We start from the raw sequence: 26,761 nt of genomic DNA, 5'->3' as shown, positions 1-26,761 counted from the left end.
CATAAACATTAGAAGCAGAATGATGTCCTCCTCACCGATTACGGCCACGTCGGCCATTCTCAAGGGATACTAGACAACTACAGAGGACATACAGTTCACAAGTGTGTGCGTAAACAGAGGTGCATTCCCTATTCATTCACTCATAATCCATTGGGCCGACAAATCTGATACGACCGGAAAGAGATCAGGCGCAGGACCAACGGCGGCAGGAGGACGTGCCTTCCGACTCACGCTGCTACTGAAAAATTATCAACTCAAGATCAGCGGCCTTAGCCACTAGACCAACGAAGCAAAAGCAGAATGCAAAAATAATATTAGGAAATATTTAATAATAAAAAAGCATTGTACTCGCATAATTTAATTAATATTTACGCTCGTCCAAGCTTATTATATTCAGCCAACCATAGCGTAATGCACTTTGGAACTCGATGGGTGTTGACAACGTAATTGCCTTTAGGGACAATAGTTTTGTTTGCAAAATGTCTGTTCTAGACAACGAGCCTTGCTATATCTAGTGAGCGGATAAGTGAATTTTCGCAGCTTATCCAATACAAACTTTCCACACACATTTTTTTTTACATTATCGATTTTACCATTATACTTAATCTAATGTTTTCCTTTTTTAGATTAAATATATATAATCACGTTTATTTACAATATTTTTGATATCTTTTAACAAGTAAATGAACCGTCACCGTAATAATAAATTTTATATATTATTATTAATGAATACGGTTTTACATTTCGAGTCGAGAAGACTACGGTTGCCATAATCATGCATTGGACGCGTCCAAATTACGTCTAATTGTCTAAATCCAATCTTTCACAAACATTGCGAAAAATAAAGTAAATGGAATGGAATACGTTTACTTTCAAGAATAAATTTAATAAAAGTAACATTATTTTAAAACAAAAAACGTCTTATGTGAGATGAGATGGCACTTTTTTACTTGCAAGATAACTTTACTTTCATAGTTTCCTTGCTTATTTCCTTTTCTAATAAACAACAGATTATATTATATATTACATGACATCGAAGTTTTCAATTTTATAAACAATATTTCATATAAATCGACATTCCTTTAATATTTTCACGAAATTTAGGTTAAATCTTTTCTAATTAAAGCTCTTAACTAGCGCTCCTTCAATATCTCTCGAAGTAAAAGATAAGCTAAGTGGTAATATTGCGAAATTTTTGTGTTACTTGAGTGATCTTCACTACAGAAATTGCTTACTCGACATTTTCCAGACAGCCTCTACACAGCCTACGTTAATGCTTGACGCTTGAAACGTTTAGGCAATGGATATATAATTGTATTTTATTTTTATACATATATGTCGTAGATACAATATTGTGAATGACTATAACCGATAATAATAATAATAATGCCCTCCAGACCGATTTCGGCCACGGCGGTCAATCTCAAGAGAGATTAGCCAACTACGCAAGAGATATTACAGTGCACAAGTGTGTGTGCAAACACAGGTGCACTCTCTCTTCCCTAACTCTCAAAATCCGATGGGATGGTAATCCGACACGACCGGAAAGAGTTCATGTGCAGGTCCAACGGCTTTACGTGCTTTCCGAGGCACAGGAGTGTACACACTTCTAACTTCCAGACTCCGGGACGCTACTGAGAATTTTGTGACAGAAAAACCCAAGAACTTTTTAACTTTTTTGACCAACGAGGCAGTTACTATAACTGATTCATAAAGATGTAAGTGGATATTTTCAAAGTGTTCTCTTTTGCGACCTTAACAGCGATAACGATCGTGACGTATCTGATTTTGTTAGTCTTCTTCTATAAATAGAAAATGAAAGCGAAGAATAAAACTCATAACATACGAATTAACTCGACTGTTTTCTTTGTTCTTTCTACAAAAGGTTTTATTAAATACCAAAATAAATGGCAATTTTCATATGACTTCTCAAAATGTACAAACCTCTCAAATATTATTCATAAATTAAAATTAATAGCTTCCCAATTTAATATACCCGACGATTGGTAGAAAATTCCACGAAAATAACGTAGCATTGGTATTTCAGGGCACAGCGAAAATTATTCTGCCTCATACTACTTATTTCTTCGTGACGATTCTCGGTTTCATTTGTTATACTTACCTGCCTTCATTTCTCTATGTCTATTATTAATAACATTCACATTTATTTACAAATGTCGCCCCATATATTTCGGAGATTAGACAAACAACGCATATCACGTTTTCTTAAATAAATATCAATAAAATATATTTCTAAAAATAAAAGTTTAAAATAGGTTTAAGTTCAATTTAAAAAATATAAATAAAACGTCTAAAGAATCCTAACTATTGTTATATATTTTAATTCGATGAAATACTTTGAATAGAAAAAAGTCTTCATTATTAGCAACATTATTGAACAAAACGTTAGTGAATTTTTGGATAAATCTCTCACAAGTATTAAATACCCAGTAACTCAATAATCCTTTGCACAAAAAGCGTTAAGCGTTTTTATTTCGAAGTTAGACAGATTGGATAATCTTATGATAAATGCACGACGACAATCGTTAATATTTTTAAAATAATTATAAGAATGGAATACTTGATTCAGTTTACGAATGAATATTTTCTTTCAATTATGTTTGAAACAAGCTAGTTTGTCATTCGTCTTTTCAAACTATTTTAATACGGTTATTAATAAAGTATCAACGATACTAGTATCTTAATTATTATTGTCTATAGATTGCAGGCAAATAAAACTAAGAATCTCAATCATATAAATAAAAAATACACATAAATAAAAAATACAAATAGAAAAATACACCAAAGGCACGGACAACATCTCTGTGGAGATTTGAAGGCCTGAATAAAATAATCTTCACGATTAAGCCGCTTCTACTACTTTAAATTTATTAGACTCAGAAGCAACTTATAATGTTATATGTGTACGACACTTGTGTAATAAGGCGATCGATTCCACCTTTATAGTATGAGTACTTTGGGTTCAAAATACAATGCCAGTTTTTTCCAGTTCAACACGAATGTCAATACGAATTCTTATTGAATGATTGTTAGAATTTTGTCTGTTTGTCTGTTTAACTCTGCGTTTGTGCACGCTAATCATAGAAACGGCTAAACGGATTTGAGTGCGGTTTTCACTAATGTATTGTGGCTAACTTCACTTAAAATTTATTGTTTGTTTTATTTAAATCAGTTTATAAATATATATATATATATATATATATATATATATATATATATATATATTTATATATGTCCGGGATGGCAAATGACTCTACTCCACCTGATGGTAAGTGGTAGTAGAGTCCAAACGCGACGACGGCCAGTACAGTCGGGAAGAATGTTCTGTACTAGCCGTCACCGCCTTGCCGGCCCGCAAGATGCCTCTTCACGCCTCGTTTGAAGGAACCCGGGTTGTAAGAGGAGGGGAACACGTGAGCTGGTAAGGAATTCCATTTTTTGGTAGTGCGACAAAGAAAGGAGTTGCCAAATTTCTTTGTGCGCGATGGAATTGATGGCACAGTTAGGCGGTGACATCGAGAACCAGCTCGCGTGGACTTAAGAAGGAAGGGGGAAGCAGGAATTAGAGAGAATAATTCCTCAGAGCACTCGCCGTGATACAGTCGATAGAAAGCGCTCAGTGCTGCTATCTCGCGACGCAATTGTAAAGGTTCAAGAGTGTTTGTGACCTTTACGTCGCCAATAATGCGTACTGCACGTCGCTGCAACCAGTCCAAGGCCTCCAGTAGGTACTTAGCGGAGCCATCCCAATGGTGCGAGCAATATTCAACGCAAGACCGTACCTGTGTTTTGTATAACAGGCACAGTTGTTGCGGCGTGAAAAAACGCCGCACCTTGTTCAGAACTCCGAGTCTTCGTGAAGCTGTTTTTAATAATAATAAAGTTATGTCAATTTAAAAAATCACGCTGATTATTTATTCGATAAAATTGCTATAAAATAACTGTACCTCCAATGTAAGTTGAACTCAGATCTATATGATTCATTACATTAAATAAGATTCATCTTATGCTGGTAAATATCGGTTAACTCACCCATGCGTAGATGTTTTATATCTTTTAAGGTCGAGTATAACCTTTTGTATGGTAATCAAATATGTTCTAAAATAATGCATTATTTGCAGTCTTTTTTATAAAATATCAATTCTTAGGAAAAACATCGAGATAATTCCATAGATACTTCTTAGTACTTTTTATAGTTTTGACATGTTGTAGGTTTATTAAGTTACGCAAAATTTTTACCGTGAAACTTAAGATTGGTTTTATCTTTGTTTTTAAAACCCATTGTTCTAACCGAAGGTTTATTAATTATTATAGTTCTATTTTTTAACGTAATATATATAGTAACTAGTAACTGAATTTCGTTAAATTTACATTCTGAAATTGCTGCATGTTTTAAAATATATTTGACATTTATGAAGTTTTCGGCTACGATTTAAAGCATTATAGGTTTCAAATAACAAATTATATTAGTGTCAAACAAACAAATTTATTTATCAAAACTAATAAATGAAGACTCGTTTTTTAGTACTGTTTAACTGAAAAACTATTATACTAATATACAAAAAACTTATATCTTAAGATGAAACGCTTTTCGAAGAATGTTTTAATATATAATATTGTTGTATATGCATTATTTTATATTTTCTTCCGCTTTATTTTGAACAAGTTTGAACTTAATGTTCTTGTGTTTTTAAAAACAATATTATCTTGTATAAAAATAAAGCATAAACATTAGAAGCAGAATGATGTCCTCCTCACCGATTACGGCCACGTCGGCCATTCTCAAGGGATACTAGACAACTACAGAGGACATACAGTTCACAAGTGTGTGCGTAAACAGAGGTGCATTCCCTATTCATTCACTCATAATCCATTGGGCCGACAAATCTGATACGACCGGAAAGAGATCAGGCGCAGGACCAACGGCGGCAGGAGGACGTGCCTTCCGACTCACGCTGCTACTGAAAAATTATCAACTCAAGATCAGCGGCCTTAGCCACTAGACCAACGAAGCAAAAGCAGAATGCAAAAATAATATTAGGAAATATTTAATAATAAAAAAGCATTGTACTCGCATAATTTAATTAATATTTACGCTCGTCCAAGCTTATTATATTCAGCCAACCATAGCGTAATGCACTTTGGAACTCGATGGGTGTTGACAACGTAATTGCCTTTAGGGACAATAGTTTTGTTTGCAAAATGTCTGTTCTAGACAACGAGCCTTGCTATATCTAGTGAGCGGATAAGTGAATTTTCGCAGCTTATCCAATACAAACTTTCCACACACATTTTTTTTTACATTATCGATTTTACCATTATACTTAATCTAATGTTTTCCTTTTTTAGATTAAATATATATAATCACGTTTATTTACAATATTTTTGATATCTTTTAACAAGTAAATGAACCGTCACCGTAATAATAAATTTTATATATTATTATTAATGAATACGGTTTTACATTTCGAGTCGAGAAGACTACGGTTGCCATAATCATGCATTGGACGCGTCCAAATTACGTCTAATTGTCTAAATCCAATCTTTCACAAACATTGCGAAAAATAAAGTAAATGGAATGGAATACGTTTACTTTCAAGAATAAATTTAATAAAAGTAACATTATTTTAAAACAAAAAACGTCTTATGTGAGATGAGATGGCACTTTTTTACTTGCAAGATAACTTTACTTTCATAGTTTCCTTGCTTATTTCCTTTTCTAATAAACAACAGATTATATTATATATTACATGACATCGAAGTTTTCAATTTTATAAACAATATTTCATATAAATCGACATTCCTTTAATATTTTCACGAAATTTAGGTTAAATCTTTTCTAATTAAAGCTCTTAACTAGCGCTCCTTCAATATCTCTCGAAGTAAAAGATAAGCTAAGTGGTAATATTGCGAAATTTTTGTGTTACTTGAGTGATCTTCACTACAGAAATTGCTTACTCGACATTTTCCAGACAGCCTCTACACAGCCTACGTTAATGCTTGACGCTTGAAACGTTTAGGCAATGGATATATAATTGTATTTTATTTTTATACATATATGTCGTAGATACAATATTGTGAATGACTATAACCGATAATAATAATAATAATGCCCTCCAGACCGATTTCGGCCACGGCGGTCAATCTCAAGAGAGATTAGCCAACTACGCAAGAGATATTACAGTGCACAAGTGTGTGTGCAAACACAGGTGCACTCTCTCTTCCCTAACTCTCAAAATCCGATGGGATGGTAATCCGACACGACCGGAAAGAGTTCATGTGCAGGTCCAACGGCTTTACGTGCTTTCCGAGGCACGGGAGTGTACACACTTCTAACTTCCAGACTCCGGGACGCTACTGAGAATTTTGTGACAGAAAAACCCAAGAACTTTTTAACTTTTTTGACCAACGAGGCAGTTACTATAACTGATTCATAAAGATGTAAGTGGATATTTTCAAAGTGTTCTCTTTTGCGACCTTAACAGCGATAACGATCGTGACGTATCTGATTTTGTTAGTCTTCTTCTATAAATAGAAAATGAAAGCGAAGAATAAAACTCATAACATACGAATTAACTCGACTGTTTTCTTTGTTCTTTCTACAAAAGGTTTTATTAAATACCAAAATAAATGGCAATTTTCATATGACTTCTCAAAATGTACAAACCTCTCAAATATTATTCATAAATTAAAATTAATAGCTTCCCAATTTAATATACCCGACGATTGGTAGAAAATTCCACGAAAATAACGTAGCATTGGTATTTCAGGGCACAGCGAAAATTATTCTGCCTCATACTACTTATTTCTTCGTGACGATTCTCGGTTTCATTTGTTATACTTACCTGCCTTCATTTCTCTATGTCTATTATTAATAACATTCACATTTATTTACAAATGTCGCCCCATATATTTCGGAGATTAGACAAACAACGCATATCACGTTTTCTTAAATAAATATCAATAAAATATATTTCTAAAAATAAAAGTTTAAAATAGGTTTAAGTTCAATTTAAAAAATATAAATAAAACGTCTAAAGAATCCTAACTATTGTTATATATTTTAATTCGATGAAATACTTTGAATAGAAAAAAGTCTTCATTATTAGCAACATTATTGAACAAAACGTTAGTGAATTTTTGGATAAATCTCTCACAAGTATTAAATACCCAGTAACTCAATAATCCTTTGCACAAAAAGCGTTAAGCGTTTTTATTTCGAAGTTAGACAGATTGGATAATCTTATGATAAATGCACGACGACAATCGTTAATATTTTTAAAATAATTATAAGAATGGAATACTTGATTCAGTTTACGAATGAATATTTTCTTTCAATTATGTTTGAAACAAGCTAGTTTGTCATTCGTCTTTTCAAACTATTTTAATACGGTTATTAATAAAGTATCAACGATACTAGTATCTTAATTATTATTGTCTATAGATTGCAGGCAAATAAAACTAAGAATCTCAATCATATAAATAAAAAATACACATAAATAAAAAATACAAATAGAAAAATACACCAAAGGCACGGACAACATCTCTGTGGAGATTTGAAGGCCTGAATAAAATAATCTTCACGATTAAGCCGCTTCTACTACTTTAAATTTATTAGACTCAGAAGCAACTTATAATGTTATATGTGTATGCATTTAAATCAAAACTGGAACCAGTAACATTTCGATAATAATTTAACTAAGCACCCGATGGTAGGGCTCAGTGCAGGCTTGTTAGAGTACACAGCACTCATCAATTATTCCACCGCTAGAAATCAATACTCTGTCTTAATGACTTCGACTTGAAAAGTGGGTGAGCCAGTGTAATTACAGTTTAATTAATTGTTGGCAGCGCATTATATAAGTAGTTGTTTACACTTCTTGAAGTGTATATTTACGAGTCAACTTAGAAGTGATCAACTTCAACAACCCATCACAGGATCCATTTCCTTTGGCTTCCTTAAATTAAAGTAATGTAAATACTTCTCTAACGCCCAAATGTTACATAAGGCCTAATCAAAATATGCAAATAGAGTGTATTAGAATGACCATAAATTTTAATTATAAAGTTTCGTAGCCCTTGTAGATATTCGTAATATAAATATATTCTCATCTCGTAACTCCGTGTTAATCTGAGTGATGGCACTCGCACGTACATTGTAAGGCTCAAACTTCCACGACCGGATATAATAAGAGCGTCGAAGCGAATATTACATAAGGACGGGTAAATAATGATAGCACTTTAACATGTACATATATTAGACAGCGGTTTTTGCGTTCATTTTATACATATTTATATTGATAACGCGCATTTTTTCAAGAGATATAACATAATTTGATTTAATCTTAAAAACATAACGATGCAGAGTAAAATTTAAAGAAGTAAAAATATGCAAAAGTTGGGTCACATTGTTTTTGAAATAAAAATAAACATACAGATTTGACTAACGACATAAAAAGTTTATATAAATATAAAATACAACCCCAAGGATCAAATAACCAAGACAAAGGCAAGCAAACAACCAAATTGAAAAAGAACTATTAGAAACAGTCGAAGGATTCAAACAAAACCAATTTCCTTAGAAATGCAATGAGAGCTTGAAGTCTATTCTTATTTTTCTGATTGGTATTCGTTCAACGTTACCGGTCTTTTTATCATAGCTGTTACCTGAATAATAGCCTCATTTAAAGTCACTCAGAACTCATTAACATTTATATTTTGCATTACATTTGAAAATATTTATAACACACATTTCATTTACTTAGTATACATTTCTTTGCACACGTTTTCTTTTCTTTTTTTTCACGCAGTGGAATTCTTTAGAAGTACCCAGTTCCCATGGGGGGGGGAATAGGTTATGTGGGATTCTTACCCACTATAACCACTGCGATGGCCGTCCTCAGCACGGATCGGAGAAGCTGCGGGATTGTGTTGATATAACGTATCCGCGGCCTCTCCCGTGCATTGGCTCGGCTGACCTCTCCTCACACGTTATCTTATATTATCTATATATAATTATAATTTTAATGAAAGGTGAATGCATCAAATGTATTTCTTATATAAATCAAAAATGTAATAATAATTATAGCTTTTATATACAATAGATTTGACTTATATTTAGTCTTCGCATCCGAAAATATGTAATGTTTTTCGATAAAATTGCTGTTACAGAAAACTTTACGTGTTTCTTTAACTGTGGAAAACACACACACGCATACAAATGATAGAAATAGCCGTTGTCTTACAAATATTATAAATGTTGATTATAAATACACAGTCAAGAATGTCTGTGAAATCAATATCTATAGAATTTTTGCATTGAAGTCGATTAATATGTCATGGTCTATGTAATAAGTCATATGAATATAAATCGTCAGTGCTGATCCACGTCCACTCGTAAGAGCTACGTACTCGTAAGGCCTAGGTTGCTCGGTATCGGAAGTGAATTTCCTTTAAAATAAACATTTCAAATAATTTATTTATATTACATATGTAAATATTTAACAACCTTAAACAAAATAATGCCTGCAACATAAAAATCACGAAACGTCAATGAAATTCAACACCACTCTCAAAGAGACATTATTAATTGGAATTAATATTGCTTTAATTATATCGTGCCTTTCTTGTTGTGAATTACATAATATAAAATAATATTTATTATTACCTAATAGTTATGGTATTTGGTTATATCTCCAATAAATGTGTTTCAACATACTTTTGCGTCGTTTTTTTCGATTAAATTTTTATTATGCTATTTACATATATTTTATTTATGATTTCTTTAATTTCTAATTTAAATATTAAATTTTTATATAAATAATTATTAATAGGTATAATCTTATAAATGTTATCCTTATAGGAGAACAATCGTTAACATAATGTGTTTTTGTAGTGCATCAGAATTACATCGGGGTGGATGGCGCGAGGGAACCGTACCTCCTCAGCGTTGTACAAGAGGGTGCGGGTCTTTTACGAGCAATTCTCTTCAATAAAATGGTAAGTGCTTGTTATTACAGCTTGTACGTTAGTTTTAAAGAAAAGTAATACTTGGAATCTCGTCTTTAAATAATATTCTTAAGTACAACACTTGGTAGCGTGCCATACCGAAGTCTATATGACTTCTGAAAAGTCTAACTGTCTTAAATAAAATAAAGTTACATAAACCCTTTTTCTTAGGTCACAATTTAAAAAAAACATAAGTTATATAGTTCTACTATCAGATAAGTAAAAAATAATTATTATTACATTTTGCTGTATGTTTTTTAAAGGATTATTATCAAATTGTTCAAATATATTTATATAAGAAGTTATATTAGCCATATCTTATACGCCATACTTAAGCTACGTCTCGAAAACTCGTCCCTTGTATCTTAAATAAGACTTAAGCTCATTGCAACTTTACTTACAAATAAATACGACAAGCGCCACGCATTTTATAAATCTGCCAAAACATAATACCATTCAAAAATCAATAAAAAATATCATTACTTTAATTACAATTTAATTGAATTAAAATAATATGCAATTTATCAATAATAATAAATATTCAAAAACATTTAACACAATATTTTTAAAGAAATAATTAATAAATATTATATATATAAAATTTTAGTAGACCTAATTGAAATATACGTAGCGTCCAACTATTCCATATTAGGTAGTTAGAGTAAGTGGAATATATCCATCTGCGGCTTCTTTTGCCCTCAGCTGCAATAAAATGTGTTTATAGTCCTATAGCTCTGTCAAGATATTAGTTCGATATAAACTTTACTTGAAATTTGAATTGGCTTTTCAAATGAAATTGCTTTACTGTCAATAGCTCTTGAACTAAAAATATGATCTTTATACGTTATGATGAATTACTTTTCAAAGATATTTTTAATGCTAATGTATTATTAAAACTAGATATAGAAAATATATGGTAACCTGACCTTATCACAATGACATTATCGCCCACATAATTATTTAAATATAATTTGAATAAAAATAAGAGTTTACTGAGCTATTATTAAAAAATATATCCGCCTGGCAAGATTTAACACAAAATAAATTTATGTAAAATGAAATAAACGATAATCTTACAGGAACATATTTGTGAGTTACTTTACTTGTCTTAGCATTATTTTTTAAAACTAACTATTTTTAATTTTTATATGCAAGACATATAACATTAAAAGTTATTAACCTCTTAATGAACCTTATGAACCTCTTAATGTCACACTTCTGGCGTGCTGGCGTAAGTCACTGGACCTTGTCCTTTCCTAAGCAATATTTATACCTATATAATTTTTGTCTCAAGCATATAATATTATACACACATTTTCATAGCAAAGAAACACAATGCACGTCTCAAATGTTTACAATCAATTGCACTTCACACTACATTAACTTACAGAAATCGTTCGCTAGTTCAACTCAATGATACTGCACAACGTTAGGTTTTATTCATCTCAAGATATCTTATTTAATATTTGTAACTGAACGTTGAATCGAGATATCATAGACAGTTTCTTCTATACATTACACTGAATGATTAATACAATTTTATCTTAACTAGATTTTTTTTTTAAATGGGTACATACTTAAATAGGCCTTACCTGATAATGAGTATTCACGTTCAATTATTTAATGGAGCTGCAAGATTTAAAAACTATATCATACAGCGTATGTGTGCAGCGAACCATGAAATGTAAGATGTTATATCCCCTGTGCCTGTAATTATACTAGTTAGCTCACCCTTCAACCAGAAACACAGCAATAAAAGTATTGATGTTAAGCGGTAAAATAAAAGTTGAGTTGAAACCAGGACAAAACTTTATACTACCCAGACTGGCCTGCACAATGGCTGTACAGTTATAACAACGCAAGTATTAGGAATTCTTACTACTATTAACAATGTTTTGATTACTTTTGATAGTGGGATGTTTAAAATGTCACTATGATAAATTATTCGAAATTTTAGTTTAAACATATGAACGTGAAATAAGACATGCGATAACGTAATTAATGATTTTTTGCTACTAGTATACCGCACTGGGTCAAAAAATATTCAAACATTGCAGATAAAATAATGTAGAACTTTTAAAAAAATGCCCATTACGAGTCAAACGACATATCTAAGCTTACATTTCACAATAACTTTAGTGAAATAAGCAAGATATGATTCTTTCTTTACTCGTTAAAATTCTGAGTTCGATATTCGATAAACGCACTTTCTATAAGTTTTTCTCCATATAAATAAACGTGCAATGCGTAATTACCTACATAAATACTATACCATACCATATAAATAAAAACATAAGATATACAACTAATGAAATAAATTGAGGATTCTGTATTTTATATCATATTTGAGCCAGTAGCGCTTAATAAATCATGACTTGACAAAATATTGCATTGTTACAGGGAGCTCATAAAATATATCTTCCGGCGAGCGCGTGGAGTGGCGGCGGCGGTCAAGCACCGACCAGGCCCACCCTCAAACAGATATTGGCCCAGTTTACAGCCATCGAGCGGATTGACAAAATGCCTAGAGAGGTATTCGTTTCTTAATATACATTATGCAGATGTATCATATATTATATATATATATATATATATATATATATATATATATATATATATATATATATATGATTTTGTTTTGATTAACAATGAGACAAGTGAGACAAATGAGAAAAAATTTGCCTATGATAATACAAAATTATAAAAATACAATTTTCAAACAAAAGTTATTAACAGTTATAATGTTAGTAAATGCTTTTTTTTAATTTTAAAAATCCTTTCAATAATATAATAATACGATTTTTCGAATTATTCAAGATAACGTGCCCGGAATTACAAAAAGATGTTTTGCTGCTGGAAGAACAAGAGGGTTCTGTGAATTTCAAAATAGGCGTTATGATAATGAAACCCGGCCAAAGGACAGACGATGAAATGCTTTCAAACGGTAATTTGTATATAAGTAGTATAAAATTAAAAAACATGTCAAAATGCAAAGTAAATTTTTTAATTCGAATAACAAAAACTTGTTCGTATAAATATAGTATCAACAATGGAATTTTGTAATAACTAGCGTCCTATCTCTCTCCGTATATTATATGTTATATGTCGACTTTAACACTAATTATGTTATAGTCGATGTCAAAAAATGTCCGAAGTCTCTTTCTCGTATTCAAGTTTTTCTTGTAATTATATATGCCAAGTAGATTTATGCTATTATTATAAACGCGAAAGTAACCCTATCTGTCACGCTTTCACGTCTAAGCTATTGAACCAATTTTGATGAAATTTAATATAAAATAAGCTTGAAATCTAAGTAAGGACATAGGTTACTTTTTATACCTAACACCCAACCCCTCCCTTAATATGCAGAAAAGCCGCAGGCAAAAACTACTTATTTATAAATAAAAATAAGTTAGAACTAGTTACCATAACCATAAATGAAACATGCTTTAAATTTCTCAACCAAAATCTTGTTAAATGCTACAGAAAACTTCCTTTTATTTTTAAAGTGCTCAAGTCCGATGGATATTTTGCTACGATGATTCGGTTACACAATCAATATCCATTATTACATTAAGTCTCCGTCTTCTGATTTTCAATAAAATCTTCAACATTTACTTTTCCTGATTCAATACTAACCTTTAACAATTAAACGTAATATTATGTAGTCATATATCGAATAATATATAAATTTAAAACCAAAATGTCGAACTGAAATGAAAATCGCAATAACCGCTGAATCAACTGTTACCATGTGTAGACGAAAACTTCAAATTCAAGACACTCTTAATTCAAACTGCCAATTCAAAACCTATTTCCGGCTCACGTACTCCTTTATCTACCGTTATATTGTATTCCATTCTAATGTAAAAATTAAAAATATATATGTATATTAAAATCAATCGGGGAATTTCGCAAATCATTTTCATTGGCCTGTTTCCATCTGTACTATCAGGCAGGAGAAGTAAACATAAACAAACATAAGATTCACATATTCTTTGTGATTTGTTAAAATATCTGCTATATTATGCACTACAAACAGTTCTAGATGAATTATCTTTATATATAAAATCACACTATTCCACTTAAATTTTTATATTCACGTTAATTTCACTTTCAAAGTTACAAAATTCTAAGCTTCATTTCGCTGTGTATATGAAAAGAATTAATTTTATTATAATATGGATACCTATTATAACCTACTCCTCAAAAAGAGGAGATGAGGCCTTTAGCCCAGCAGTGGGACATTCACAGGCTGTTACGGATACGGATTACGGATAATATGGATATGGTATATTTTATATATATATATATGGATGAATATGGATTATTCATTTTTTGTTTTCGGTTTTTTGTTCGTGTTTGATCAAAAACATAAAAATATAACATTTTCTTGATAGAAAAAAATGAAATGTCCTCTAATCTTTACATTATTATAATCGTATTGAGACAAATACAGGATAATTAATTATATTTAGGATTTTGGTTAAACTCCTTCGTTTTATTTTGTATATCGGTAGCAAATATACATGTGCATTTATCTCATGCATGTTTCCCCACGATTTTCCCAAAATTATCAGTTACAAAAACAAATTAACTACATGAAAAGTCACAGGTGCTTATAGTGATGTAGTATGTATTATAAACAATTTTACATTTCAATTAGTAAATTTAGAAATTCTCTGAATATTAACCTTTAAATTCAATTTAATACTTTTCAATAATTATATAAAGTGTACCTTTTAGAGAAAGGCAACGAGAAATGGGACCGATTTATTTCACTTTTGGGCGACAAGATTCGATTAAGAGGATGGAACCGCTTTCGAGGAGGCCTCGACGTCAAAGGTGAGAAATTCTCAAACTAGACATCAAACATTTACCTTATTTATTTATAGTAACGTGAATTATATTATATTGAGTTGTATAAAATTACTCTAGTAAGTACCAATTCTATCATCTTTGTTTTCACTTTAACATAGCGACTATTTTATCAGATATTCGATTGATGAACAAATAAATTGATTAAAAACCAATATTACTGACAGCTTATGATGACTGACTGACATGACGGCCTGGAGTCGATTCTATTTACTTACTGATAATTGATAAAAAAGCTACCATTGGCTTGCTACCTCCGAATCAGAAAGTTATGCATAAGCTATGTATGAAGAAGTCACATACGAATGTTTCAACTAATCGAATTTTTAATCGTTTTTGTACTACCCGGGCTATAGTGACTCAGAATATCCATACTGAAGTAAAAATTTGTATGAACTAGACAGATATCCTAATCGATAAATAATATAACTCCCCTATTAGGAAGGGTATCATTGCCAACAGAAGACCAGATGTTCGTGAAATCGATACGGAAGAATCGTAGACTCCGTAAAGCTTTGAGAATCTACTTTTTAGCGTTTTCTTTAATTCGCTTAAGCTTATATTCTTAATGTGTTGTTCATTTAAATAGTTCTATGTAAGAAATAATTTTTTAAACGCTTTTGTTTAACTTCACATATAGCACGTTGGAATCAAATTTTGAAAGTGAATCTAATAATATCTACCCAACGAATTAAACTGAAATCTTGGTTCTATTAACAGTACAATATATTGTATGAATTATTGGCTTATGTTATTAAATTAATTAAGTTTTTGTATATATTAATATTGTTACCAGGTGACATGACCGGTAGCCATTCTATATATACAATGCACCAGGGACACGAAATAATGTTCCACGTCTCCACAATGTTGCCTTTCTCCAAAGATAATAAACAACAGGTTTGTATATATAATATGTCTGTAACATTCAGAGATTGGCATATTTTTAACGGAACGTATTAAGTTTTACAGGATTGCTATTTAAGCCATTTTTTTCTCTTTTGCATTTTTTAATAAGATTTAAAAGTTGTATGTGACTTGATGACTCGAAACTATTATTGGTACTGTTAGTATACATACTTCTCATATATATTTACAGTAAATCAAAATAAATCAAAAACACTTTATAAATATTATACATATGTATTAAAATATTTTCTTACTATAAATTAAATTTATTATTTCAAAGGAAATTGTTTATTAAAAATATATTATGAGTCGTTAAAAGATGAAAAAACAATTCGTTTTGTTTTTAATAGATCTCGCCTTTTATCCCAGATAAAAATGTTTCCCATTCTAAATGGAACAATATATCCAATTTTTTCGGTGAAAACAACGTCTATCCAAAACAATGTAGTTCATTCACCCATTTCAAGAATAAAAATATAAATTTAAAGCGTTTTTACAAGTAATGTCAAATACAAAATAAAGCCATCTCCCCAAATCCCAAAATTATCTAAAAAATCCCCATCGATACAGCCTGTTACTAAGGATGTCTTCGTCAACATTATTAACTGAAGTTTCTTAAGACTTAAATTGGTTTATTTAAAAAAAACCTTTTATAAATGGTATCATTATAAATTTTAATAAAATAGACTGTGTATGGTAAATATTATACTGATTCTACTTTGCAAACAATCAGTATAGTATATCTAGTGATTGTTTGCAAAATAGAATAGACACATCTAATCCCTACTTATGGATCTAAGATCCGACTATCAGCAATGTTAGCGCCTCAACAATTTATTATGGTAGTGGGAAAACAACCAGCAAAAACATTCTAAGGAGGATTCTAGCGTCGGCCATAAAAGTCTGCCAAATCCATTTTTATGCAAATTTATAGAATAGGGGCAAGCGAATTGTTATATTTGTGAACAGTGGTTTTAGCTCGACTTTATATGTATGGTGCCATGATAAAGAAGTCATGTAAACACCAATAGGGCTGAAAATGCGATTGAAACTTGGGATGACAACATTCATTCCTTTGTAATATCATAAGAGAAATAAACATTTATTATTAGTATACTATATATTAAATATAAAATAAGTTTAAAATGTTACCTGTTCTGTAACAAAAACATCAAACATATTACAAAAGTTAAAATTGGTTTAATACAGATTCAAATGAACGACTAAGCGAAAATTTGCTCCGACTACATAATTCTCTAAATTGCGTTTGACTAGTTTTGACCAACTATTTTGTAATGTAACACAAACTTTCTTCTAAAACGCAATCAAAGTTGAATTGCGATTGAATATAACATAGTATCTTATCACATAAAATACGTTTTGAACCTTACATATATAACATACATAAATATCATAATCATATCGTAATTATATTGTGATTTTGTACTTATTTACTGCTTTTTTACGCTTTACAATTAAGGTTATTCTACCTACAATTTACAGTTGTTAAAATAACAAACAATAAAGTAAAATTAGATTTTTTTACTTTTTATTTCTAATGATACATATTTAAAAAACTGTAGTTGTCATCCCATACACTGTACCTAAAATTCAACCTTCTCGGTTGCATGCATTTTTAAACGCTGGATACTGGATTATACAGTATCTTTAAGTACATGATACAGTTGAAATCAATTGAGGTAGAGGCATGGTGAAAACTGCATGAAAAAAATTTGGTATACTTTTAAGACTGGACGCCTGATTTTTTACTTTCACGTATATTTTTACGTCTACGAATAAACAATAAATTCTAAATATTCTTGAATATGTAACCTGTAAACAGCTGGAGCGAAAGCGACACATCGGAAACGACATCGTCAACATCGTGTTCACTGAAGACACTGCTCATAACACCTTCAACCCGCAGTGTGTTAAGAGTCATTTTACTCGTATCCTTTTTATTATTACCTATACATATAATAAATCTGTAACTGATCGCTGTCCGTACATGTAAGATATATGAGTAAAACTATTACCCGGGGCCTTTATCAACGCAATAGAACCCAAAACAATTTTAAATCCCAAAACAAACTTAGTACATTGTAGCTAAGTAAAGACTTAGAATTTAGTGTTCGTTTTATTTCAATCGGTTCATAAATAAGAAAGTTATGTCAATTTAAAGAATCACGTCGAACATGTTAAAATTGCTAAAAAATTACTGTTGAATAACAGTTGAATTGGCTGAAACCTATAAATTATAGTTTGTAAAATGACGATGATTGAAAGTTTATAGGAACAAAACTAAGTTGAAAAATGGACAGTTTCAGAAATTTAGACTTCCAATATAAGTTGAACTCAGATTTTTATGATTAATCATAATAAATAGGTTTCAGCGTTTGCTGGTATATATCGGTTAACTCGTCCATTCGTTTTAGTTTGAAAAGGACACAATTTCCAGTTGAGGTATCGTTTGTAGTCACAATAAATAAAATACAGAGAAAGACATTCAAGTATGTCGGAACAGATTTATATAATAATCGAATAAATATTAAATTAAATTAAGGAGAAGTAGAATAGTTAAAACAGAAGAGCAAGTTAAAGTTTTATTATTTTAACATCTTGCAGTTAATTAAGAATACTAAGGATCGATAATTCAAGATTACACGTGCATATTAAACGTAGTTTCTAGGAACGCTTCAGTATTATTCGAGCTCTTATTATATGCTTGTAACACTTCGTGGTCTTAAACACGTTTAAGAAATTATCGTGAGGATACTTCGTTTTTTTTAAACAAGGTGTGAGAGATATACGTATATAAATATGTATATTCGCCATCAGTTCTAACAGATTAATAGCATTCAAATAGCATTCAAAGGAACCCGGGTTCCTTCAAACGAGGCGAGAGTTCTTATTAGAAATTATTCTACTAAATAGTAAATAAAAACAATCTGAAAGATATGTCTCCGACATCTCGACATTTCATTTAAATGCATTCAAAACTTGCAACTTATCATAACTCTTAGACTTTGGAGACACGAGCTTCTAAAATAGTTTGACCTTATTCTTTTCCTAAAGATTTAATAGCATGACAGTTTACTGTAAAAATTATACACATTTTCAAATTTTTTACTGAATATAAAATAATAAGAATTCAGTAACGATTTTATTAAAACGAAACCTTGTTTATTTAACACAAATAGGTATTATATTTTCCAACATCAAATTAAATTATGTTATAATTCGGAACTGAAATTTCATTAAGACCTTGTCGAAACACTGCATAACAGGGAACTGTATGCAGGGCACGTGTAAATGGCAAACGCAAACTGTGGGCGTTACATAATGTAGTGGAAATGAGAGCACCATTTAATTTTACATTTACCAATAACTACGTATTTTACTACTTGCTGAAATAAAGCAATTTACACTTAACCAATTATTAATACTTAAAAGACATAATTTGGGATTAGAAAAATTAAAGAAATACTTTATACAATGAGACTTTTACTAGCACTTTTAATTGTCATGTTACCAATCTTTCGTATAAGTTTTAACAATGCCTTTACAGCTAATAAGGCTTAGTTAAAATATTTTTCCTAATGAATGCTGCTTATGTAACGCCTCTTTATCCATAAATGTAAAATACTGAAAACTATTCTCAGAGCTTAAAACTTTTGCTCAAATACATTTTTAATTTATCAGCAAAAAAAATAAATGTCCTAAAATCGAATCAGATATATTTGCCGTGGTATCCGAAGTGGAAGGTGAAGGATATAGACTGAGCGTGTACACGGACGATACAGTGCCGCCATTTGGCCCATCACTACCATGTCCACCGATTTTTAGTGACCCACAGCTCTTCAGGGAATTTTTACTTGTAAGTATTATTGTAATAAATTTGGACGAGCATGAATTAATATCAGAAAACTAACAGCTTATCCCTAATAAATCTTGTGCTCTGTTTTTTTACATTAAGTGAATTTATTAAAGCACTTTATTCATTTAAATAGTATATAGACACAACTAACAGATACTCTGTCAAATATCATAGTCTTGTAAAATCATGAAATCTCTGATTTTACAGCCTCTGATAAGTTGTCTATTCGTTAATAACCGAATTTATATTTTTCGTACTCGTAGTTATGTCTATATTATTACTATTTATTTATGATAACAGTAAATTATAGTCTTTTATATAGAGACAGGTATCATCGTCCTCATTTTTCGCTTTCAGAGATGTATACGAAATATGGCTCTGAATGTAAACTGATCACGCTGTCACGAACGCCTCTTTGTTTACAGCTATTATTTCTTAGCAGAATATTCTCGTAATATCTAGAAACGTAATGTACGTTATAATAAATATTAGACGAGATCGAAATATATAACACATGTTATAAAGAACTCAACCGAACAAACGAAACACAAGTTTAAGCCTATACAACTTTTAGTTTGCGTGTCTAATGGTCATTGAACTTTCTTGAAATACAAGTTGAACATGTGAGCTAGGTTCTAGATTTTTATTGAGGGATCAATATAAAACAAACTTGCCGTAGTCATGAGTTAAAACTCCGACTCAAATGTTCCAAATCTCCGGCTCAAGTGTAAAGAGCTGCCCATGGCGTGCTTGGTACATTTTTTTTTGTCTCAAAAAGCGTGATCGATAGAACTACGTGAATTTTCGTTATAGTGAATTTGAAATTGCCCATAGCCACCCGTACAAAGATAGCAACTACTATTATCCCTTATTCTAGGGTATGGTTACGGGAATGTTCAACTGAAGTTAAACATATTATTTCTTTTTTTTTGTAAATGAAACATGATACATGTAAAAAAAACCTTTGAGATTTTTTTTCGCCGAATCTTCTCAAGGCTGGGTTTTTCTTTCCCGAACCGGTGGTAGTTTCTGATTTGACTATTAATAAGCAAGTCTGATGCTTTAATGTTGAATAAATAATTTTGATTTAGATTTTATAACTTTTGAAATGGAAAACTGACGTTACAACTTCAGCTAATGACGTTTCTTAACTAATACGCCTTAGTATTGTAATAGTTTTATATGAGTGCGTCTTTTCTATACCAGCTATTTGGAGTTTTTTAATCAAATGAAAAGCAAAACATGTCTTCACAGCCATTACACAATTATTTTAATGGCTAAGTTCCGTAGAGACTTGGTAACGGTAAGCAAGTTTATTATCGACAGAGGACTGCTCTAATAAAATTAGGTCATTAAGGAACGATTGGAAGCGTTGCGTTATTCGTTGAGGAAATTAAAGAGATTTTAATATCCATTACACAAATTGAATAAATATTTCCCTATAATATATATATTTTTTTAATTTATATCCATAATTATAGGTAAAACTTATGAATGGTGAAAAAGCTGCGTTCCAAACTCCAACATTCGCACTCAAAAGACAACGAACCCTGGACACGCTCATAAGAGATATATATGCCGAACATTGTTCCGACCACAAAGTGGTGAGTATAAAAAAACTGCATTAGACATTGTCATATTTATTCAGTTTATTAAAATTATATTATGTCATTTACATTGAACTACTTTTTTAGCCAATGCTTTCACGTCGCGCTTTGTCAGACGTATGGTCAGGTGGAGCGGGGACGGGAAGCGCGGGAGCAGCACGCACAGAACGATTCCTCCACGTTGGCCAGGCGCTGAAACTTGATGCAGTGCTACGTGGAGATGCACCAACTAGTTTGGTTTCGACTGGTAAAACTAATACATCCATATATTAATATATATTAACACTCAAATTTTGATTCATCATATTACCTATATTTACAAATATATATAATGTATATGTAATTCTTGCTTAAAATTTGGAGCCAATTAAAGTAGGCGCCGTTTTTGAATATTATAATAGTGTCTAAGCTTATCTTCGAGGTGATGAACACTAATTAAAAGAATTTATATAAAAAATATGAAGATATATTTAACAATCTATTTTAGGTTGCGGTGGCTCACGACGCGCTCCTTGGGAAGGACGACTATGGCGCGCTGCGCCACTACCCGCTACACCCGTATGTGCGGAACAACTAGCAGAAGGTCGCCTATTACTATCTACTACTTCGAACACATATATACTAGAAGGTTTGTTTTTATTTAGAATTTGTTTTTTAAAGGTTGAGCCGAGATGGCCTAGTGGTGAGAACGCGTAAATCTTAACCGATGATCGTAGATTCAAGCCCAGGCCAGCACCGCTGAATTTTCATGTGCTTAATTTGTGTTTATAATTCATCTCGTGCTTGACGGTGAAGGAAAACATCGTGAGGAAACCTGCATGTGTCTAATTTCATTGAAATTCCGCCACATGTTTATTCTATCAAACCGCATTGGAGCAGCGTGGTGGAATAAGCTCCAAACCTTCTCGTCAAAAGGGAGAGGAGGTCTTAGCCCAGCAGTGGGACATTAACAGTCTGTTACTGTTAAAGGTTTATTATCCTTGAATAAAAATCATAATGCAAGTACAACAAAACTTTTACGGCATTTATGTTTAGAGAGGGTTGACAAACCAGACTGTTAAGCATCAAAATTGTTTTTGAATTTACGATGTTTCATCTCTACATGTAACAATTGAGTCAAAGAACATGAGTCAAAATTTCAGAGAGCGGGACAACCAAAGTAGTGCTCCGTTGGGAAGGATGCGTTCGTTCAGCTCGCGTGACAGAGCGCGCAGGTCTTTTCCGCGTAGGGGCGCGGGTGACGGTGGGTGGCGGGTCGACGACGGGCGGCGCGGGGGGTGCGGGAGTGTACGCGCTGCCTTTGCCCGCGCTCGCCGCCGGCGCCTGGGCCATGCGCCCGCTGCAAGACTGCAAGCACGCCCGCCTTCCACGCACTAAGACTGCGCACTTTTTCGATATCCTCGAACAAGGTAATATATGAGGACTGTCTTTTATTAATTTAGGTATAAAATATCCATTTCGCTTTGACTATTCACATATTATTTGGAATTAAATAAAAATATTAAGTTTAAGTTTAAAGAATTTGAATTTGAATTAAGAAATTGAATATTTGGTTTAACTACCTTTTATATACTTCAATTTGTAATTAAAAATGTACCTATAATTTCAGGCGAAAATGGAAAGACACTATTAGCAGTGGCGATTGGTAGAAGAGTTCTTTTACTGTCAGAAGAACTTAATACAGAAAATGAAATGGGCTTCGAATATATGCATATCAAGGTAGAGTTTAGACGATTTCGTCTTTAATTAATACCTTAAAATTTCTTTACGCTATATAGATATCTCTCAAAATTTTAGGACATACAACTGAGTGAATCTCCTATACTAATAAAGCTTATGGACGGAGAATATGGAGTTATGGTTGTGGGCTACAAGCATCACTGGGAGCTGCTAGAACTGAGTGCTGGACAGGTAGTAGCCAATAAGTTATCAAAATAATTCATTGTACTTGTCATACATTTGTGTAACTTTGATTATTCTTTTAGATTATAAAGAGAGCTGATGGTTCTGAAGATAATGTTCCTCGTCGAGGCGCTCTAGTCAATGCATTGCGTATCGGTGACGATAGAGATGGACAAATCATATTATGTTATAATCGTACGTATTTTTACATTCAATTGATATTTCTAAATCAATGTTATTCGTTTATATCGTTGTTTATATCGTTTATATCGTTGGCTTCTTTGAACATAATGTTCCAATCTGTCATAATTAGAGCTAGGTAGCGTAATAATACATCTAAGCGGGTGAGTCTAAAAGTATGAAATTTACCATGGGCAACTCCTATGGTAAATACTCATATAACGTAATTATTATCTGTAAGAATGTTGTATATAGGATAAAAGTTGATTGGTAGTAATTTTAAAAATTAGAAATATAGTAATTTTGATCTTGTATTTAGCAGTCTTTACTTTTTTTATTCATTTAAATGAATGAATGAAAAAAAGAGTTAAATATAGCATGATCATAAATTTAAGTATGAAAGTTCGTCATTTTTGACATTAGAATTATGATAATCAATTATTAAGTTTCTGTTTTTAAGGAAAAGTCAGTTTTGTCAGTAGATTTAGCTAAATCCCTTTAGGGGTCCAATGATGCGTTTGAAACTAATATGAAAGCACGCCATTTCTTTCATTCATAAACATGGCTTGTATTTTATATCTTTAAGCATGTATTATTAATATGTCCAGATGAGTAAAAGCTTATATTATTTCTTTCAGATACATGCCATTTCGAACGGCTAACAAATAAAGGCCTAGAAAGTGATAGCGAATATGATTTTCACTGGACGACTGTTCCCACAGCTGTTGGTAAGTATATTAATATACCTACACAAAGCATAGTTAAAAAATAATAAAAACAATATTTGTAATAATGTAATAAACAAAAAGAAAATTAGTATTGTCACTAAAATCAGCAGTGTTCAGCTCAATAGGTTGAGTAAAACTGATTCAAAATTCAGTTGCAAATACCACACATTCTAACAAGTGAAGTTACTTTTCTTTCTTCAATTGTTGATTGAACCAAATTATTTTGCAGTATGTGCGTTTCCGTACATTATGGCGTTTGCGGAGGACTTGCTAGAAATCAGATTAGTAGCAAATGGATCATTAGTCCACGCTGCTTGTATACCTGGCCTGAAAATACTCTGTGGGCGAAGAGTAAGTAACAAAGTCGTCGTTACAAGTATGAAATCGAAATAAACCAAAAATATTTTTGTTGTATATTACATTTAAAAAAAATTGCAATATATCAATCACATTCATGGTACATATGATTCTCAGTCTTTAAAAGTTGAATATCCTTAAAGTATAAAAAAATGTGATTTGAATATACACAAATTTAACTAAAATGTATTTATGAATATGATACCAAAATTTGCATCATGAAAATTCTCATCAATAGTGATGTCACTTCTTAACTTAATTACACATATTTTCATCAGGATATATTCTACGTAGCGTGCGCGCCCGAGTACATTCCGCTGAGCCGCGAGATCGACCCTTGCCTTGCACTACACGACAACTACGAGCTCGTGCGTCAGATGAGCAAGTGCGGACCATACTCTATAGATGACGATGATGCCGATAATAAGTAAGATTTAGCGTATAAAGCTTAGATTACTTCTGACTGCTTCTTATTAATTCCATCTCTTTATTCATCTATTCTCAATAATAAAACTAATTCTCTAATATCTAATTATATCGTATACATTTTATTTTAACAAGAGCTGAAACGGGTCAGAATAGCCGAACCCCAGAGAACAATTCGGCTTCTAGTCGCAGCAGCTCGATATCATCCGAACAGGAAAACATCCGCCCTCCGCTGCAGAGAATGACACCCATTTCGCCGCCCACCTCGCCCCTGGGTAACTTTAGACTAAAGACGTATTGTTTGGTATAGGAAAACTTTCAAATTATTCCCTTTATTCGTTATTCAGGTACATGCGAGAAAATATACTTATTTACATAAAGCAAAACAAGTGCTGATCCGACACACGCAGTTTTCATCGCGATGTTTTCCTCGATCACCGAGTACGAAATGAATTATAAAAATTAAGCTTATGAAAGTTCAGTGGTGCTTGCCCGTATTTAAATCCACAATATTCGGCTAAGATTGTCACGTATTCCTTGGTTACCTCGGTTCAAAAGGCAAATAGTATTTCAACATTATTTGGTTCGGTTGTACAAGAAATAAATGTTTATTTTTATGCCAGTGCTCCCAGAGAACAGCGGTCGCTGTGTACGCATCTACAAAATCCCGCAGAGTAATCTCAGTGCCGCAACCTACCAGAGGCAGTCCGTCTCCGCGGACCAAGTCGTCACCTCTTACTTCTCTGACAGGTATCGTCATGTCATTACTAAAGAGTTCAGTCTTTTTTTTTCTCTTTTATTTTAACATTTCGATTATTACGATTTACGATAAAAAGTAGCTATCAAAATGATTATACTGGTGGTAGAGCTTTGTGCAAGCTCGTCTGGCTAGGTACCGTCCACTCATCAGATATTCTACCGCAAAACAGCAGTACTTGATATTGCTGTGTTCCGGTTTGAAGGGTGAGTGAGCCAGTGTAATTACAGGCACAAGGGACATAACATCTTAGTTCCCAAGGTTGATGGCGCATTGGTGATATAAGCGATGGTTAACATTTCTTACAGTGCCACTGTCTATGGGCGTTGGTGACCACTTACCATCAGGTGGCCCATATGTTCGTCCGCCTTACTATTTTATAAAAAACAATGAATACGATTAAATTTTTATTGGACAGAGATGAAATTTTGTTTATCCAACTATCACTCGGTGGTAGGACTTTGACGAACAAGCCCGTCTGGGTAGGTACCACCCAGATCATATAACATTTTCGTTTTCCGTTTGGAGGGGTGAGTAAGCCAGTGTAAGGAATAGTTAATATTTCTTACGATGTCTATGGGCCGTGGTGACCACTTGCCACTTGCTCATTTGTCCCTATACCTATCGACGCTGTAGATAATATACATAGACAATAACGTACCATTTAATGTTTATTTAGAAAATCTTAACAAAAAAGGTAGTATCTTATTGTATTTTCTAATTTTTACAGACCAAACAGTATTAAACAAAGACTAGCAGAATTAAGATTAGACAGTAAATCGAGGGGAGGCGGCGAACAGGAATGCTTAGAAAATTCGAATTATCCATCAACAATGCCATAAAATATAGTAACGTAAGGTTTTATCACATTTTAATATGAATAAAAATATATATCGTTATGAAAATAAACCAATATTATTACAACAAAGTAATTATAAACGTACTAGTACTTAGAAAAGTACTGACTTTACAACTGAAGATTAGGTAAAGTTTATCTAAGGCTACTTTGACTGAAGACATTTTAAAAATCTATGTCAGTATATTCCAAAGACAGGATAAGGTGTTTCTCGCAAATAAAATTACTATCCTTTTTAACTCACATTTTTAGAGC

The 26,761-nt window shown here is 32.0% G+C and overlaps 1 protein-coding gene across 1 annotated transcript in view; it reads left to right on the top strand.

Moving 5' to 3' along the window:
- Positions 1-26,528, top strand: part of LOC126774067 (GTPase-activating Rap/Ran-GAP domain-like protein 3) — a 76,839-nt gene extending 50,311 nt beyond the window's left edge. Inside the window, exons 5-24 of the mRNA XM_050495414.1 lie at positions 9,917-10,020; positions 12,430-12,561; positions 12,847-12,973; positions 14,776-14,874; positions 15,704-15,807; positions 17,660-17,765; positions 19,551-19,693; positions 21,175-21,297; positions 21,388-21,547; positions 21,788-21,928; positions 22,443-22,709; positions 22,910-23,019; positions 23,098-23,211; positions 23,286-23,397; positions 24,021-24,110; positions 24,340-24,461; positions 24,746-24,894; positions 25,029-25,168; positions 25,517-25,643; positions 26,381-26,528. Coding sequence (XP_050351371.1) covers positions 9,917-10,020; positions 12,430-12,561; positions 12,847-12,973; positions 14,776-14,874; positions 15,704-15,807; positions 17,660-17,765; positions 19,551-19,693; positions 21,175-21,297; positions 21,388-21,547; positions 21,788-21,928; positions 22,443-22,709; positions 22,910-23,019; positions 23,098-23,211; positions 23,286-23,397; positions 24,021-24,110; positions 24,340-24,461; positions 24,746-24,894; positions 25,029-25,168; positions 25,517-25,643; positions 26,381-26,492 — 2,582 coding nt within the window. The 3' untranslated portion in view covers positions 26,493-26,528. The remainder of the gene's footprint in view (positions 1-9,916; positions 10,021-12,429; positions 12,562-12,846; positions 12,974-14,775; positions 14,875-15,703; positions 15,808-17,659; positions 17,766-19,550; positions 19,694-21,174; positions 21,298-21,387; positions 21,548-21,787; positions 21,929-22,442; positions 22,710-22,909; positions 23,020-23,097; positions 23,212-23,285; positions 23,398-24,020; positions 24,111-24,339; positions 24,462-24,745; positions 24,895-25,028; positions 25,169-25,516; positions 25,644-26,380) is intronic.
- The last annotated feature ends 233 nt before the right edge of the window (positions 26,529-26,761 follow it).

This window comes from Nymphalis io, chromosome 2 (genome assembly GCF_905147045.1).
Source record: "Nymphalis io chromosome 2, ilAglIoxx1.1, whole genome shotgun sequence".
NCBI classification, from domain to species: domain Eukaryota; kingdom Metazoa; phylum Arthropoda; class Insecta; order Lepidoptera; family Nymphalidae; genus Nymphalis; species Nymphalis io.
The sequence above is the reverse complement of the archived record's forward strand: the minus strand, read 5'-3'. Positions and strand labels throughout refer to the sequence as shown.